The sequence below is a fragment of the Astatotilapia calliptera genome, chromosome 5, assembly GCF_900246225.1.
Source record: "Astatotilapia calliptera chromosome 5, fAstCal1.2, whole genome shotgun sequence".
NCBI lineage: Eukaryota > Metazoa > Chordata > Actinopteri > Cichliformes > Cichlidae > Astatotilapia > Astatotilapia calliptera.
In genome coordinates this window covers 30,366,169-30,383,091 of record NC_039306.1, presented here as the reverse complement: position 1 = coordinate 30,383,091, position 16,923 = coordinate 30,366,169, and the positions used below count along the sequence as shown (strand labels likewise).

Below are 16,923 nucleotides of genomic sequence, written 5' to 3'. Positions count from 1 at the left end.
ATTCTGTAGGATTTTAGAGTGAGAGGGAGGTAAGCAAGTTCATATGGGAATGATTTGTTTGATTTTCTTTTTAACCTGCATGCCAATAACTGAGTCTACAGCACATCTGTTAATCACTACCAGATTGAGGAAGAGGTAGTAACATCGACAAAAAGACCAAAAAGACCATCGATAAAAAGAAGAGATTCATTCTTGCTTGTTGCTGTAATTGCACATTATTGCACAAAATTTAGTTCCCAATGTGCAGTTATTGTCTTAGCTTTTAGCTTATATGTAAGCTTTGCCCAGAGGAAGAACATTTTTTGTATTCCATATGAATTTCTCTTCTCCTCTCAGCAAGGACGGACTCTGATCACTGGCATTTCATCTCCACGCAACTGCTTGAGAGAGTGAGGAAAAAGACGCTTCTCTCATCCTACCATTTTTAATGAAGTCATCCAATGACAAAAAGACAGAGTTAGGATCCCCTTGAGCCCTGATGGCTCTATCAATGGCTGCATACTATTGCAGAATGGGCATTAAAAAGAGAAAGTCTCACTAGAGGAAGCCTATTTAAACCCCGGAGGGCCTGGAGAGTGAGCTCTCTGCATTATTATTCCAGTGTGATGCAATTCAAGTGTCTTGGAAAGTGTCACCAAATGGCACTGCTGGGATTTTTCGAAACACGAGTTCACACCCCACGAGGATGGGTGCTAAGCTGGTGCTAATTGAGCGCGTGTAACACAGATGCTCTCCTCCGGGTTAAGGGGAAAGCAGAGTGTAATGACGCAGGCTCTTTCCCACATTTTCTCAAAATAATCTTCACTGGTTTGAAAGATGCTGTACACAATCTTTGCGCTTGGACGAGAAATAAGAGCTGATCGCACATGGATAAACAGATGAATCCAATTTTATTACCATCAAAGTCATCAACTCAGTCAAAGAGTACAGTACAGAGCTCACAAATGCAGGACAGGACCTACAGATGATCACTGGTCCTGGCAACATCACATCTACGAATACACCTGGAAGTGCTCGGCAAAATGAACAGACATGGGTTATTAAATACAGGGTTTATGAGTATGTATTGGGAAAAAGCATTGCTTCAAACTGTGCAACAGTATATGAACAGTATTTATTTGCCATCTAAACAAAGAGAACACACTACATGAAATAATCTATTCACATTAAAAAAATCTGATATCTTTCTGACTAAGCATCTTTTTAAAGATGAAATATTCATCCTAAACAATGTAAGAAAGATGGTGATGCAATCTGAACGATGCTTCGACTAATCTACTTTAAACACATTCAAAGAGATACTTTTATGAGTAAACGACTGTAACAAAAAAAGGTCAAACTTGAGATTCTATTGTAAACCTTTTCTTTTTTCTTCCCATTTAGTTTCAAATGGAGAAATATATCTTTTTATTATATAATTGGACAGGTGTGCACAGTAAATATTCTTGACAACAGAGTGGGGAAATCAGACAAGCTGGCTGTGCATAAGCCATGACATACTACACTTGAATTAAGTCATAGCACTGGCAGAGTGGCTACTGTCTTCATGTGGCCCGTGTTTCGGGCTCATGGGAACTTACAGTCCACCCATTGAGACACATATGAATTTGACAGCAGCCATATGTCAGTGTCTATGTAGGTCAGTGGCCCTCATGGGCCTGACAGCTGAGAAAGGACTACAGACTTCTACTTACAGGTATGTGGACTGTATCGAAAGGACACCAGGAATCACAGTTTCTGCAGCCAGTCAAATATTGCTCTAACTCCACTAGAGTGATTACAGAGGTTTCCTTCTGTAGCTCATTATTAAAACTCAAGGGGATCAGTGATAAGAAAAGATGAGATTGTTATTACTGTTTATCAAGTATAAGCTGAAAAATCTATGAAATAAAAAGAGAGAGTAAGAGCCAAATAAATAAAAAGAAACAGAAAAAAGCAAAATGATCATGTACATAAAGTTTTAAATAAATACATAATAGAAATAGTAAAAAAAAACACAGTGTAAATATGTGGTTGCACATCTCAGTACAATACAGGTCAACAAAGAGTAAGTGATGGTGCCCTAATTACAGCAAAGTCACCACAGTGCATGAAGTATTTTGAGTCGGTATCTGAACGCAAATGTTTTGAACAAGTCAAAGATGGCGGGATGTCACGAGGGCGTCTAAAAAAGAAAAGCTACAAAAAAATTTGGATGCATAGAACTGCTATGTAAAAATGGGAGGAAAAGAGTGGTGGGGTTGTTTCACATTAACAGCGGGGGCGCCAAAGGAACAGCAGCAGTTGATAGCGTAATGTACAGTATGCTTTTGAAAAGAACATTAGCCTTCACATGGCTTGTGGCAAGAGACGACAATGCTGTGGCCTGTGATAAGACAAAGCTGGCTGTAGCACATCTTTATCCACCAAGTGGGTGTAAAATGAACAGCAAAAGTGAGAAAGCATGCTGTTTTGGCTACTTCTACAAAGGTCTCTATGTACAGAATCTTTACACTTACAGCTATGAGGTTCTTTCCTGAGCAGGAACTTAGCAAAGAAACATAGTGTCTGTGTGTGCTTATGTGTGCAGCTGCCTCGTTCTAAACAACACTGGCTTAAAAACTCCCAGTCGCTGATTAAAAGCCCATTAACTGGTAAGTGGAGAATACAACAGACGGTAAAGATAGCCATATGTGTCAAGTGAGAGAAGTGCTCGTGATATTCTTCAGGTGCGAATGTTAAGAAGCAAAACTTTTCTACCGATTCTACAAACAAATACTGGAATTGCGAGGATAACTGCAGGGAGAAGTTTCCCAAGTCGGCTCATTAAAGAGGAATCAAAGCTGTTTTCAGCACAATTATGTCTTCCATTATTCTCTTATCACTATGAGAAGAAATGGAAAGAAAATGTTAGCTGCAAGCCACAGCTTGACAGCAAATCGTTTTAGCCCTAAAACTAAAGATTTTGAAGTTAGTGTTTATATAATCTGACGCACACTGGGGGAGGTCAGGGGAAAAAAAGCACCGTACATGGGTAAAAAAAAACAAACAGAAAAAGCCAAGGCAACGTAGCAGTCAGGCTCAGGAAAGGTAGCACACAGCTTCCATGAGATGATACTAATGCTGCAAGTGAAAGAGAAGCAGAGTCAGTGTCACCATGCTAGCAGCTAATGTACAGTGTGCAGGAGTAGGTGGGGACTGCAGAAGTCAAACAGGGCGCGGGGGTGGGAGGTTGGTTTTTAACCCTGCTCATCACCAGCTTCAGCAGGTGTGTGAAGGGCAGCTGAAGCTTCACCGTTGCAACGCGATGCGGGCTCGTCCCCATGTGGAGCGGGGCTGGGCTGCTGATGGTCTTCGGCTGAGGGTGCCACCCCGGCCGAGGCCTCTGGTGCCGGTTGACTTTTCTCCGCTCCGGCGGGGAGCTCTGTGACCGGAGCGGTTAAACCCTCAGGTGCTGTGGCAGATGAAGGAGCAGGAGGGTCGGCAGCAGCCTGGGGAGCTGTGGAGTCTGCTGGGGCCCCGGCTGCAGGGTTTGCCGCCTTTGCGTCACTGTGCTCAGGTGCTCTCAGTCTCTTCATGATGGTGGTGACCCGAACAGCTTTCTGTGGGAGAATTAAGATCAAACTGAACTCAAATTGATGCTATAACCCCCCCCAAAAAATGCAACTAACAGTTACACAACACTGTACCGTGCTGCTGTATATCCTTGTTCAAAGACAGTAGAACTATTGTCGAACTTTTTGAAAAAGAAAAAAAGCTTCCGGAAAGAGAGAACAAAAGGGCTCACCTTCCATTTAGCTCTGGCAAAGTTCTTTTCTATTTGTGCGCACACGTTTTCCTTGATGTTCTTATCTGAGGCTGCACCACCAGAGATCCTGTTGCACAAAACAGGAGAAATACAACTTCACAACAGAGATTCACATTATCCTTACCTTCATGTGCCACGGGCTGCTACACACAGTATAACTCAATTTGCTGTTTGTTTTATCGATTGGCAAACTTTTCTAAGGACAAAATAACCTTTAAGGATCATTTTTATCTTGGCTATTTTTCTTCAGGAATTTGGCATTGACAGTCTATTTGTGTTCATAGGTTAGACTTGTGAAATATAAATAAGCAGTGGTAACTGGGAAGCTAAAAAAATGCTGTATACAGGTAATAAAGTCAACTTGATAACATGAGATTATATTTATAGAGAAATGTAACAGGTAACTCCAATTAAAGCACATTTAGACATGCAAATGGGATTCAGAAGAATGTTAATCAATATATTTTCAGGGAACCAAGTTTTAAGACTGTTTGTGCCTGATCTTTGTCTCAGACGCAGCCAATAATAATTGGCTAACCGCTAATAATCCTACTATAATGATCGTAGTATATGTATATATATCTGTCTGTACCCTATCTGCTCCCTAATGGGTGGGCTAATCTGAATCAAACATTGCACAAATATTGTTGCACCTATAGTGAACATCTATATGCTTAAAAAAAACATTTATAATAAATATTTTTGCTTGATGTGTCGCTGTCACCTGTGCAGAATTTGACTGTCAGAGAGTGCACTGAGAAAGTGCAAATAATGCTCAGGACAGTAACAATCCTGGAAATGCTAACCACTGTTTCTTTGCATGATTCTACCAAAAAACAAAATGAACTTTTGAGAAGTCTTTCAGGTCAAATTAATATGGTCGGATCAGAGTCCTTTCATTTAAATGCACAATTTATCAAAGCTCCGTTGCCTACCATTCATGGTTTATAGCCTCCTGGGCTGTCAGTCTCTGGTCTTGATCCACCTCCATCAAACGAGCAACCAAACTCTTAGCTGTCAAAGAAAAATATCGTACAGAAGAAACTCAACAAAGAACAGGTATATTCCCCCGACAGACGAGAACATAAATATGACATATGTTTGAACACTCTAGCGGAAAGAAGAGGAGAAAACTCTCCAAATCTGAAATGTTTACCGAGCAAGCTGTCAGTGTGTTGCTTCACAATGTTATCTTTATCCTAAAAGTACCTGAATCAGAGATTTCATCCCAGTACGGAGAGTCAAACTCATAATCTCCTGCTAGGATCTTTCTGAACAAGTTCTTGTCATGGTTTTCATAATCATCATCATCAGTTTCATCGTAGAAAGGTGGGTTGCCTGACAGCCTGATGTAGGATAGAGTGAAAAAAGAGTGAATATGTGGAGTCCAAAAAAAGCCTTCATCCCATATTTAAACAAGCTTATGCTGTAACAGAGCATTACAGATCAATCAAATTTCCACATGTGACTGAGAATAAGCCTTTAAGTCTCATAAACATAACTTACAAAATATACGTGATGACGCCTGTTGCCCAGCAGTCCACAGGTCTGCCATATCGCTGTCTGCCAACTACCTCTGGAGCTGCACCAGAAAAAAAGACATTCACTAAATTTCTACACGTCTGTAAACCAGAACAAGCACTGCCTCATTTGCATGTTGTGAAATTTAATATTCTCACCCAGATACTCTGGCGTCCCACAGGGCTCTTTGATTAGTCCGTTCTCCAGCTTGGCAAGATGGAAGTCACTGATGACTATTTTTGAGTTCTTCAGGCGGTTGTAGTAAACCAGGTTCTCCAACTGTGAAAAGTGACGTTTTTTAGCTGATGTAATATTCATATTTAAGGCATTAAAAAAAGCGAGTTTAAATTTCCAGTGGTTTCAAAACAAAAATAAAGAGAAGACTTAAATGATGTAAATGTTTAATTATGTATTACGAAGTGGGATTTCAACAGTTTTCACAGCATTTGTCACTGACACACATTTAAAAGTCCAAAATCATACAACACCTACCGTTCTCTAATTGTCTCAAATTTGCATACTAATGAGTTGCAAGACAGTGGTTTTTAGCTACATGCTAATGCTATCCCTCTCACTGCTCATAATGATAACACTCTAATGTTTGGCATGGCTACTATATTGTAGTGTCTTAGTTTTATGAAGCCTATAATCATTATTTTTGGAGGTATTTGGTGAGAAATTAAGGTGCTGCTATCTTGCTATCATGGTGCAATGATGCTATCTTGTAGAAAAATGCTAACTTTATCAACAAGAGGTTACAAGGACTAAACATTATCTCATATGGTCTGAGATTTATGATAAGTAAGACAACACAATTAAACTAGTTAAGATGAAGAAGAAAAAGTTGTAATGCTTAAAAGTGAAATTAAAACAAACGAACAAAAAATTCAAATAAAAGAATAAAGACAACAAAAGCTTTAATAACAATAAAAGACGACCAAAAAGCAACATTACAGAAAAACAAGTCAATAAAAAGGCGTCATTGATCCTGAAAGCCTCGTTTCCTTAGTGTTATCTACAAATGAACACATTTGTACCAGCATCATATGGAGGTGGCTTAGCATTGGGGGAAAAATAATACTAGATGTTTGTGCCTGCTCTCTTCTTTCTATGCTGTGAAGGACATACATAACCTATGAGATGCTCTCTTAAGAAAACAAACCTGAAACTCACCATTTTTCAGTGTAATGAGATTAAATACGTCATTTTTAAGAAAGAAAAGTGGTGTGTGCAACATCCCGCTGCAGGAGGCAGCTGTCAGAGGGTGGAACAATTGTGACTATGCACAGTAGCAGGTAGCTTGGCAGAAAGGGAAATTAATTCCAAGAAGCAGATGTTTTGGATTGCACACCTTTTCTCTAAGCTGAGGTTTGTTGTTGAGAAAACTGATAACGGTGCAGAAATGTCTTTCAGTTTGGTTTTTCAGGGAAAAGTCATTTAGCCATTTAGTAAAACTGGACTGAAAGTTGCTGGAAACCTTTTTACATCGTACTCTTTATTTCAATGTGATGAAAACAGCTTTTAACTGATTAACTGAGGACATGTGTTTAAAAATGATATTCTTTGTATATTCTTGTCTCTTTTAATGAACTCCAGTACAGTCATGTTGTTTTGAATACTTCTGATTTGATGATGCGACTTGATATCCTGAAGCATATTACCTTGAGATTTCTGTGAACAATGTGGAGTGAGTGGAGGTAGGCAACCGCCTCCAACACTTGGCGTACCACATTGCTGGTGTCCCGCTCTGAATAGTAGCCTTGATCCAGGATCCAGTCAAACACCTCTCTGCCTGTTGCACTGTGGAAGTTGTTGGAAATTAGGAATGTAATTTAATTTCAGTAGTGAAAGCTTTAACGAACAGTTTAAATTTAAGATTTACTAAAAACTTTTCTGTCTTGGCCTATTCTTTTTCTTCCTTTGCTCTCTACTATTAACAGTTTAGAAAAAAGAAAAAAAAATACATCTGTAATTTAAACTGAAATAAAGACATCCTAATTTGATTATTATTTAACAAGATTGCATAAAAGATTTCCGTATAACCAAAAGCTTTTTAAATCACAAAAAAAGAATCCCACGTTCTGGAATTCCATGGAATACAGTACACAAGATTACAAAATCATGAAAGAGCTAATTTCACAATGAATACCAAGTGACTGGAGCTGTTCTTGTATCTACAGGACCTTGGGCTCATTCACCACAAGTATCAACAATATAAACAGATACATTTCAAGTTTAAGTTACGGTCAAGACAAGCAGAAAGGTTTTCCCTTGGCTCATCAGACATCGGAACTCACAGTTCAAGGAAGAGGAAGTACTCTTTTTTGGTCTCAAAGACATCCACCAGTTGGAGAATATTGGGATGCTTTACCCTGAAAAGATGTGTCAAAAGACACAAGAAGAGAATCAAGTCAAATATCAGATAAGATCTGAGTCATTCATTCTTTTAGAAGGCTAATGTAAATACCTTTTCATTTTAATGCACATAAACAACATGCATTCTGAAAACTGAGAGAGGGAACAAGACATATTTAAATATGCAAGACATATTTAAATTCCCATAGATACGCAGATTTGTGTAATCTGATGTATCCATATGGGCATATATCTCAAACATTTATATCATGAGCATTGACTATGCCTTCAACAACCACAGCAACATGCAAGAAACTCTGAAGGACATTCACGAGCCTACTGGTTATTTTCATGATCATTTTTCCACAGTGCTGACTGTGGAAGTCTGCTAAAAAGCTCTGTCTTTAATTGCTTCCTTATTCAATCACTCCAAGCACAAAGTTAATTTTGTGAATGGAAAATTGAGATTTGGGACATTTATGAATGATTTTCATCGTGCATCACAGGTGTGTGTTTTGTAACCATAATTTACATGTCTGAATCAGAATCCAGACACAAGCTGTGAAGTACTGGAGAATTTTTAAAGAGCACATACTCATCATGTGTTATATAAATGTTCTTTTTCAAACCTGCCATGAAATAAATGGCAGAAAGTAGATGCAGTCCAGTATATTACAGACCAGCTATTAGCTACTGTAACAACTTATTAAAGCAGATAAACACTATTTTTTTCTGTTGTTGTTTAGGACTGGAATATTTAGTTTAGTTTTAAAATAATCAATGATGCCTAAAAACTGCATTTCCTGGAAGGGCTACCTGAGGTTGGTTCCAAAAGTGAGTCAATCCTCAAACACCCCCAAATGAACAATGTCCAGCTTCATAGTGACAGTTTATGTTTTACAGTATGATACAAAAATATTTCCAGAAGATACTAAGGTGTATGCTGTTGAGCATTTCTGGTAAGGAATAGTATATACTATTTTAAAATGATATTGGATCATGCAAATCTAAGTAGCTATACCCAATGTCTTGATGCAAACTCAATCATCCAAGTAAAAGAAAAAGAGAATTCTGTTCAACTGGATTTAGCTTTTTCAGTGGGAGAAACATTTCACCACTCGTCCAAGTGACTTCTTCAGTCTCAGCTGACTGCAGGTTTCCCCAACCTTATAAACAGTACCTTTGCACAATGACTGAAACTAGCACAACAGAATGAACAATGGCCTGTGAGGTCAGTTCTTTGATCATTAATACCTCTTTAATGTTTCCATACCAACCCAATTAGACGTGTACTAGATCTACTACTAGATCTGTTACTTTTCCCGTATTAAACTATGGCTGCATCACATGTTAAACTGAGATTTAAATCTCAAATCCAGGATATTTACAGGGGAACCAAAACATGAAACTAAACAAGAAGAAGCTAAACTGACAGAACATACAACTGAACGTTCTCTTGCGTAACAACAAAACAAATGGAAGAAGGTAACTTGAAAGAGTAATCTCTTTTTTTCCCATTTTCATTCTTTTCTTTTGTAATGTCAGCCCACATTTGTCTCTTCAAAATGTAATTTGATGTTTTGCCAGCAATTATTCACAGGCTTTGACACTGTCATCTTACTGCTCAACCCCCTTCATTGATGACTACAACATGAAATGTGGATGCAGTGCACATCCCTGTTATTAAAGTCTAATTTTGAATGGAATAATCGGTGTTTTCAAAGGCTCCTTATAAAAAAAAAGCACTTTTATGGTAATCTCACTCTACTGCTTTGCTTGCTGACAGCGACAAATTGTTTGATAAGGCTCAGGTTATGCTAATGTGGGCTTTACCAGAAAGTCAGATCATCAAAGAGAAGCTGAAGGAAAATCTCTGATAATAAAGGCTTTAAAAAGTGACTGCATATGATCACTCAGCAGAATGAAGTTCACTTTTCTGCTTTCTTAAAGAGCACTGAGCTGTTTCTTCTTCTTCATAAAAAGATGTTTTCTGTGAAATCATTTTCAGTAAAATTAAATATAAAGCAAGAGTCACACAGCAAGATGAATCAGATGAAAAACTCACATCTTCAATATGGCAATCTCGTTTTTTGCAGCCTTACGGACTTTCCTCCCATCCTTTTTCAGGAATTTTTTACATGTGTACATCTTCATTGTAGTTCTGTCCTTGGCCCTGAATATCTCACAGAACTCTTCCCTGAAAAGATTTTCACAGCACTTCAGTTTTTCTTAAACAACATAATGGAAGCATAATTCAAATTCAAAAGCAAAAACCTTCCGAGATACTTACGATTTAACGATCTGACCCAGGTCATATTTATCTGTCACGTCCGAAGGACTGTGGTAATCCTTCTTTTCCCCGATTGTTAAACAGCCAAATGGCATGGCCACTCCTGACCTGTGGTATAAAAAAAGACAGAGCGAAATAAATAAGAATAAAGATTAAAATCATTGCAATTTGTCAGGTCATTCCAACTACTGCTGATTTATTCCCTCACACAGATCCTTAATCTTACACTGGACGATGACTTGGCTGCAACATATCCCTCCCTCAGCCATAAAATAATTATTCCAGAAATGCTGAGAAAGCATTTCCAAAGTGTGAGCACTAAAGAGTCACCAGAGGCAGTATGAGTGCCACAGATTGTTTTAAACTTGCTAAACAGAGCTTTCATGATCCAGCATTAATAAGAATAAAGGCATAACTGCTACACAGTCCTACCTTTATGTTACAGCTCATAATTTTGAAAAGTCTGCACTGAATATACCAGCACTTTTCCGTGGGCAGAAACTTACAAAACACAGGGGTCAGGGAGCAGCAGGACTAACGGTTAATTCAAACACAGAGCCCAGTAAGGTGAATCCCACAACAACTGAAGCATTTCCAATCAAGAAAGGGAACCAGCAAATATCGGCAGAGCACCCAGAGAGGGAATTGAGGGAATTCAAGTATTTTCTAAGCTCTAAATCAGCACTTTAATATCTAATTGCGTTACAGTATTTCTGTGACTCTCTTTAACAGTTTCAATTTCAAACTTGTTTGTTTTGTTTTGTTTTTTGTTTTGTTTTTTTTTGGGGGGGGGGGGTGCGTAACATAATTCTATGTTGGCAAGTTTTCACAGTTTTCCTATTTTTAGTAAAGGATTCTATGATTTAAAAAATCCTCCAGCACTCATTGTCAGCTAATGATAAATGTTTTGACAATATCTATTGAAGTGATAATATTTTATATAACACAGAAAGATGCCAGGCAGGCATCATAAAATCATGCACTTTTTAAATGTGGTCCATTTTCTTAATAAAAAGTAGTGGAAGACTTTATTTTATTTTGTTTATTTGTATTTCTCTCTGCTTGCTTTATTACAAAAGTCACTACACATCACTGCTACACATTAAAGGTTTTATTTGCAGCTGAGGTGTAATAATTATTGTAGAGATCAAAGGAGAAATGATTTTTTTCTTTGTAATCTTCTCTCCGCACAGTAAAGTCAGGAGCAGCGAACCCAAGACCAAGACCGTGACAAGCCGAGCTGTTTCTGAATTTTCATGGTTCGCTGCGGTTAGCATGTGTATTTTTGTTTATGGCCAAATGCAAAATTGTGTCTGAAGTCAAAATTCCCAATCCATCTTCAAACACTTCACAGACTTCAATCAGCTTTTTTACGTGTCTTTAATTATCTCAAACCTCAACTCTAACTCTTCTCAGTAATCTTCATAGCAAATCAGACACAAATCAAACAGATCAAACACAAAAGAGAAAGCTGTTACACACAATTAATAAATTCACTAGTTTAACAAGAAATGTATCTCTGCGTCGTCTGAAACTGGTAATGAAAAAGAGATTAGGGATCGTCACAAATATAACAGTGTATCAAGCACATGACTCAGAGTTTTAGAATATAAGGCCAGGCATCGAATAACCTCAGTCTAGTCCCTCCTATCACTCCAACTCATTCAAAAAGACATCAATAACCAGACAACAACAGCATTTATTCCACAAGGACCTAAACTCAAGCAAACTAAAAGCCATACATGATGCTCAGTGGCAACACACTAAAAAGTGTTCTAACTGTTGTACTTTTTAAATAAAGTTATGCAGCAGTAAATGCTTATCAATATTCCTATCAATCTGGGAACACATTCACTAGTTTTGGGGTGCCAGAGAATTTGGGTTAAAAAAGCAAAATCAAAACTAAATTAATTCCAAACAAACCCAACGGTTTCCAGACTTCATCAGACTAGTTTCCTCATTTGCTCTCCATGCATAATGCTTAACACAACCAGAACTTGCTCAAAACGACTCAACACTAGAATTGGGGCAAAAAGTGGACCACTTAAAAACCATCATATACACACAACCGTGTTGTTATTCATTCAGAAAAGCCTTTAATCTTACTGAGTTGTGACTTGGTGCTCCAATAAGGAAAAACCACCTGTTTACACCCTCGGTTATGGACGAAGCATTTCACGGCTGGCTGGAGTGTGGGATACGGTCTTTCAACAATTTGTATATAGATAAGAGGTTTGTTTCTTTTGAAAAAAGCTTTCTCAAAAAGTTTTAATTTACGTTGATTTAAGTCTTTTAGATATTTGCAAATTAGATGTTTTGTCTCATCTAATTCTGAGTGTTTCCCTATGCACCCGTCCACTTCTCTGCTGGACCTGATAATTAAAAACAAAACGGACTCAAAGAAGATCATTGGTAAAATGTATACAGTGTTTAATGACCACAAGCTGACTACCTTAGAGGGCCTTAAGCATAGATGGGAAGGGGAACTAGGAGAAACAATACCCGAGACAACTTGGCTACAAGTTTCAATGAATATCTCCAACTCATCAGGCGATCTGTTATACATTTTAAGGTTGTACATCATCTCCACTGATTTGGACCCCACATGCGGCCTGGGTAAGACAGCTCCAGCCACTCTGCTGCACATGTTTTACATGTTTTACACAAGTTACATGGATGGAGCTCAACCTTTCAGACTAACTCCAACATAACAGGACAAACGATCCAGCCAACCCCTCTGATTTAAATGTTTGGTGTGATTCCCTCTGAAGCATCCCTGAATAAACTTGCTCTATCACCTCTCTGCTGGCCAGAAGATTTATTCTCACCAAGTGGAAGGACCCCCGGCCCCCAACATTTGGCCTGTGGATTAGAGACGTGATGTTCATCTAAGGAAGATTAAGTTCACCATCAGAGGGTGTGCTGGAAAATTTCATCCTTCCTGGCAACCGGTCATTAGTTATATTGACAAAATGTCATCCTGTGATATGGAATCATGATTCTGTTATGTTGAATGTATATAGCCCAGTGGCCCATTGTCTTGCATGCCTATAGTTTTGTGTGTACTCTGAGTATATATATCACTATTTTATTTTTCACTTGAGATCTGTTATTGAGAGGTGGGAGCAATGTTGTACATTTATTGGTATATGCTTATGTGTTTAACTGTTGGAAAAATAATTTTAATAAACTACCTGGATCAAAAAAAAAAGTGGACCACAAATGGAAACTTCTTTTATCATTATTTTCCTCATTCCCCATAGACTCTATAGATTTATGTGACCGCATCTGCCTGAGTAATACCCTCTATATCACATGGTAGTAAATCTTGTGAAAACATAAGTAGTGTTGTGTTTCGCTAATTTAGCACCTTTAATACCTGAGAAATGGAGACACTTGTGCTCATTGATTGGCAACACTGCCTCCAGTGGTTAAAAACTGTGTTAAAGAATAGCTCTCTGCATCAACATAAGTCATGAGGATGCCTATGGTATGAGAATCCTAACATATTGAGAAATGTAATTTTATTGTGTTTTGAACAACCAATGCGAAGAAAAATGCCCTCCAAAAACCAAAAGAAATGGAATCAGCAAGAATGTGGATGAAATCCCTTGATATATTCAAGAAATCCTGAGAGAAAGCAGTGACTCTCTCTGTGTCTACTAGTGTTTTTAAAAAGGAATCATACTACTTATTAATCCAGTGCAGATACCTTGGGGCCAGCAACCACAACACTGCATGCTTGCTGACTGGACTCGCATAAATATCCTCTTTGCAAAACTAGGAATGTAAAGCAGTAGTGGAAAATGCCTGAACAGCATTTTCTAGAGATGAACATACGGTATAAAATATATATTTCCTATCCATGAAGCAACCATTTGTATTGTCACTTTGTGACGCAGGGTAGTAGGGAAAATGAGAACCTTCTTACTATGTAAGAAGGAAATTTGTCTTCTGCAGCTTCTGATATCCAATCTAAATGAACAAGGCTCAGCTGAGAAAACTGTGAAGAGAAAACTTTGTGCTCACTTCCCTTCCTTTTCTTAACTGAAGCACAACACTGACTTGTGCAGTCAGTGAGAGGAGCTGACCTTTTTTGGCTCCCTCTCTTTCTCTCACTCTCAGTACATTGTATATCAATGCTGTGGCTCAGTAAAATTGCGCTGCAAAGATGAAAGGAAAGTTCTGCAGGGATGGTGGTTTAAATGGAGGACATTCTGAGTAGGTTTAGCAGACCGAAAAAGGCCAAAACATGTCCGAAAAATACATTATGGCTACGTTCAGCAAGTAGCCACAGTCGTGACATTCTAGGAAAAATGCACATGAGAAGAAGAGAGTGGGCACGCAATTTTGAGAAATGAATTGCATGAAGTAATCCAGAAAATCAACCTTTGCGGTTTTTGAAAAACTTTATCTTGAGCCTGCAAAGCCACAAGAAGCACAAGGGAGAACATACGCAAAAAATTCAACACCAGATAATGTAATTCTTCAAAGAACTCATGAAGCAATGTAATGGAAGAAGAACTTGTCAAGCACTTGAAGCAGAAATAGCAGGATGCTTGCTATATCACATAACAGAGGCTGCATAATGGATCCATTTCAATCGACCGGCATCAGCAACATTCAAGCATTATCGCCCCGTGTTCTGACTGTTATCTGCCTCTGGGGAGCACTACTCAATGGCTCTTAATGCTTTATGTGCCACTGTGTGCTGTGACTCTGCTGTGGGCCCACCTCGGGACACAGTACTATATCACCAAGGAATTTCTGCTAGTGCTGTGAGGATTTACAGGACAGAAGATGGATAGTGAAAAAAGATGGAGGCTTATTAAGCAAGTGCAATACCTCCTTCAGCCAGGCAAGGCCGTCAGGAAATGAGTCGTTTTAGTTCTTTGTGCTTGATGAAACTCTTGCAGTGCCTGGAAAAGCCAGGGATTAGACTAAAGGCAGTGCTGAAAGTGCTTTTTGAAGCACGTAAGTGGGGATTATTTTAGCTGCTACTGGGATATAATGCAGGGTTACTCCACAGGGAAGTAGTTGGTATAGTTAGCTTACTTAAGTGAGCCATTTTTCCCTTGTTTTTAAGAAATGTTTCACTTCATGTTTAGTTGTTGACTCTCTGCGCGGCGTTCTTTCACACCCTTACTCCCCCTCTGCCTCAGTAGCTACTAAATGAGGATGCACAGTAAAGATCAGATCCCATGCATTACGCTTGTGCTGACTGTAGGCCATTACATACTTCACTGAAGCGAACCCAAGCAGTGCTAAACTGCAACAGTCATGCACAAACCACATTTTACACACATAACTGCTCATCTTATATAAGAATAACAGCATAACACATGATTGAAAACCGTGTCATATCTTTTTAATATCACACATTTCTCATTTGAAAACATTTTTCAGGATCAAGAAGTATAAAAAGCTTTTATATCGCACCTAAGACCAAAAAATTAGACTAATATACTAATAAGATACCTTTGGACAAACAGAGAGGTTTCACTCAAACAGCAGGAAAGTTCCCATTCTCCATTTAGCCTTCTTCTACAGCTGAGAGATCACAGGCACGCTTTGAGGGTAACCCAGAGTTAGCCACCAAAACGTGAGAAGGAAACCAAAGGATAAACCGTTACATGCAGTTAGCTGCGTTTGACTGGTTAAATGTGACATAGTTGAACACTGGTGTGCCAGCGTATTATTAAAAAAGCCAAAACGCAGCCAGTGTGGCATATCAGACCTTGAAGGAAACACACTGTAGCTTTATAATGTTTCACTGAAGCTCTGCAGTCACAGTCCGATCATTTACTATTAATGCTCTTCTGAAGATTTTAGGTAGCAAACATAACCAGGAGATAATATGAATAAGTGGTCAAAATTCATCTTTCACACAAATACCACCCATGCTGAGTCCCTCAAGCACACTACTTGAGTGTTTTGGGCAAACTACTAATTCTGTTTTGACAAGGCTAAGATCAAATATCATCTCTTTCTCTGTCTCTCATTATCTCTCCATTCTCTGTGTTCCTAAAGACTGGTTGGAGCCTGAGTCTAAAAAGACGCGTCTCTCTAGGTTTTTGGAAATAAACATTCTTGACCTTCGTTTTCTTTCATCCTCACTGATCTCCTCCTGGGATTGCCCAAAAGACTGCGAGAGCACTTTGCTTTCAGCTAAAAAGAGAAAATAAGGGCAGCACAGATGGGCACAGTGACAATTGTGTAAGTCTTAATAAAGCCTTCTGAGCAGAAAGGTTCTATTGCACGCACACAGTGCAAGGAAACTATTCTTTTTGCAGTGAAAGCTAATAGAAAGCACATCTGTTGGATTGCAGCACGTCAGGTCTGAAAGCCCTCAACTTTAGCTGTGCCAAAACAATGGAAAACTAATGGGCTCATAAATAACACTCTGGCTACAGTTAACTTTGAGTTTCAGTAAGAATGTATCGACTCCTTCATGTTTTCACGACTTTCAAACAATGATTTCAAGATTCTTTTCAAATCCTAGCTTCACTGAGATTCACACAGACTGTCAGCGTCAGGCGATGGGATTGGTTACTATGGGGGACATAATACGCAGAACCTCTGTAGCTTCTGTTGTGTAATTGTTGTATTTGCATCTGTACTACAAAGACCATGGTGCTCTTCTATTCATTCCTGACTGACAGTAGAACAATATAAAGCACTGAAACAGAGAGCACATTTTCCAGTCCTAAGCAGTGTCTACAGACATTCAATCCAGCATTTAACAACCTGTCTTTGTAACTCACATCGATAACTGTATCAACATATTTACTAACCCAGGTGTTGTCTAATCTTATGCTCCTCGTTACGCCGACCTGTGGCATACACTGTATTCTGTTTCTGTTTATGATGACATCATATACATGTCACGTGTTAAACATAATCTCAGAGGTCAGACGAGTGCTATATTAAAAAAATGACCAACAATTGCTTTGTAAATCTTACCTATCAC

General features: G+C 38.6%; 1 protein-coding gene across 1 annotated transcript in view; it reads right to left on the bottom strand.

Moving 5' to 3' along the window:
- Nucleotides 1–1,953: 1,953 nt before the first annotated feature.
- The window catches only part of LOC113022918 (zinc finger BED domain-containing protein 1-like), a 30,028-nt gene continuing 15,058 nt past the window's right edge, over nucleotides 1,954–16,923 (bottom strand). Inside the window, exons 4-13 of the mRNA XM_026168846.1 lie at nucleotides 9,954–10,061; nucleotides 9,729–9,860; nucleotides 7,606–7,680; nucleotides 6,970–7,108; nucleotides 5,467–5,587; nucleotides 5,294–5,369; nucleotides 4,997–5,133; nucleotides 4,723–4,801; nucleotides 3,767–3,854; nucleotides 1,954–3,581 (exon numbers count right to left, since the gene is read on the bottom strand). Coding sequence (XP_026024631.1) covers nucleotides 3,219–3,581; nucleotides 3,767–3,854; nucleotides 4,723–4,801; nucleotides 4,997–5,133; nucleotides 5,294–5,369; nucleotides 5,467–5,587; nucleotides 6,970–7,108; nucleotides 7,606–7,680; nucleotides 9,729–9,860; nucleotides 9,954–10,061 — 1,318 coding nt within the window. The 3' untranslated portion in view covers nucleotides 1,954–3,218. The remainder of the gene's footprint in view (nucleotides 3,582–3,766; nucleotides 3,855–4,722; nucleotides 4,802–4,996; nucleotides 5,134–5,293; nucleotides 5,370–5,466; nucleotides 5,588–6,969; nucleotides 7,109–7,605; nucleotides 7,681–9,728; nucleotides 9,861–9,953; nucleotides 10,062–16,923) is intronic.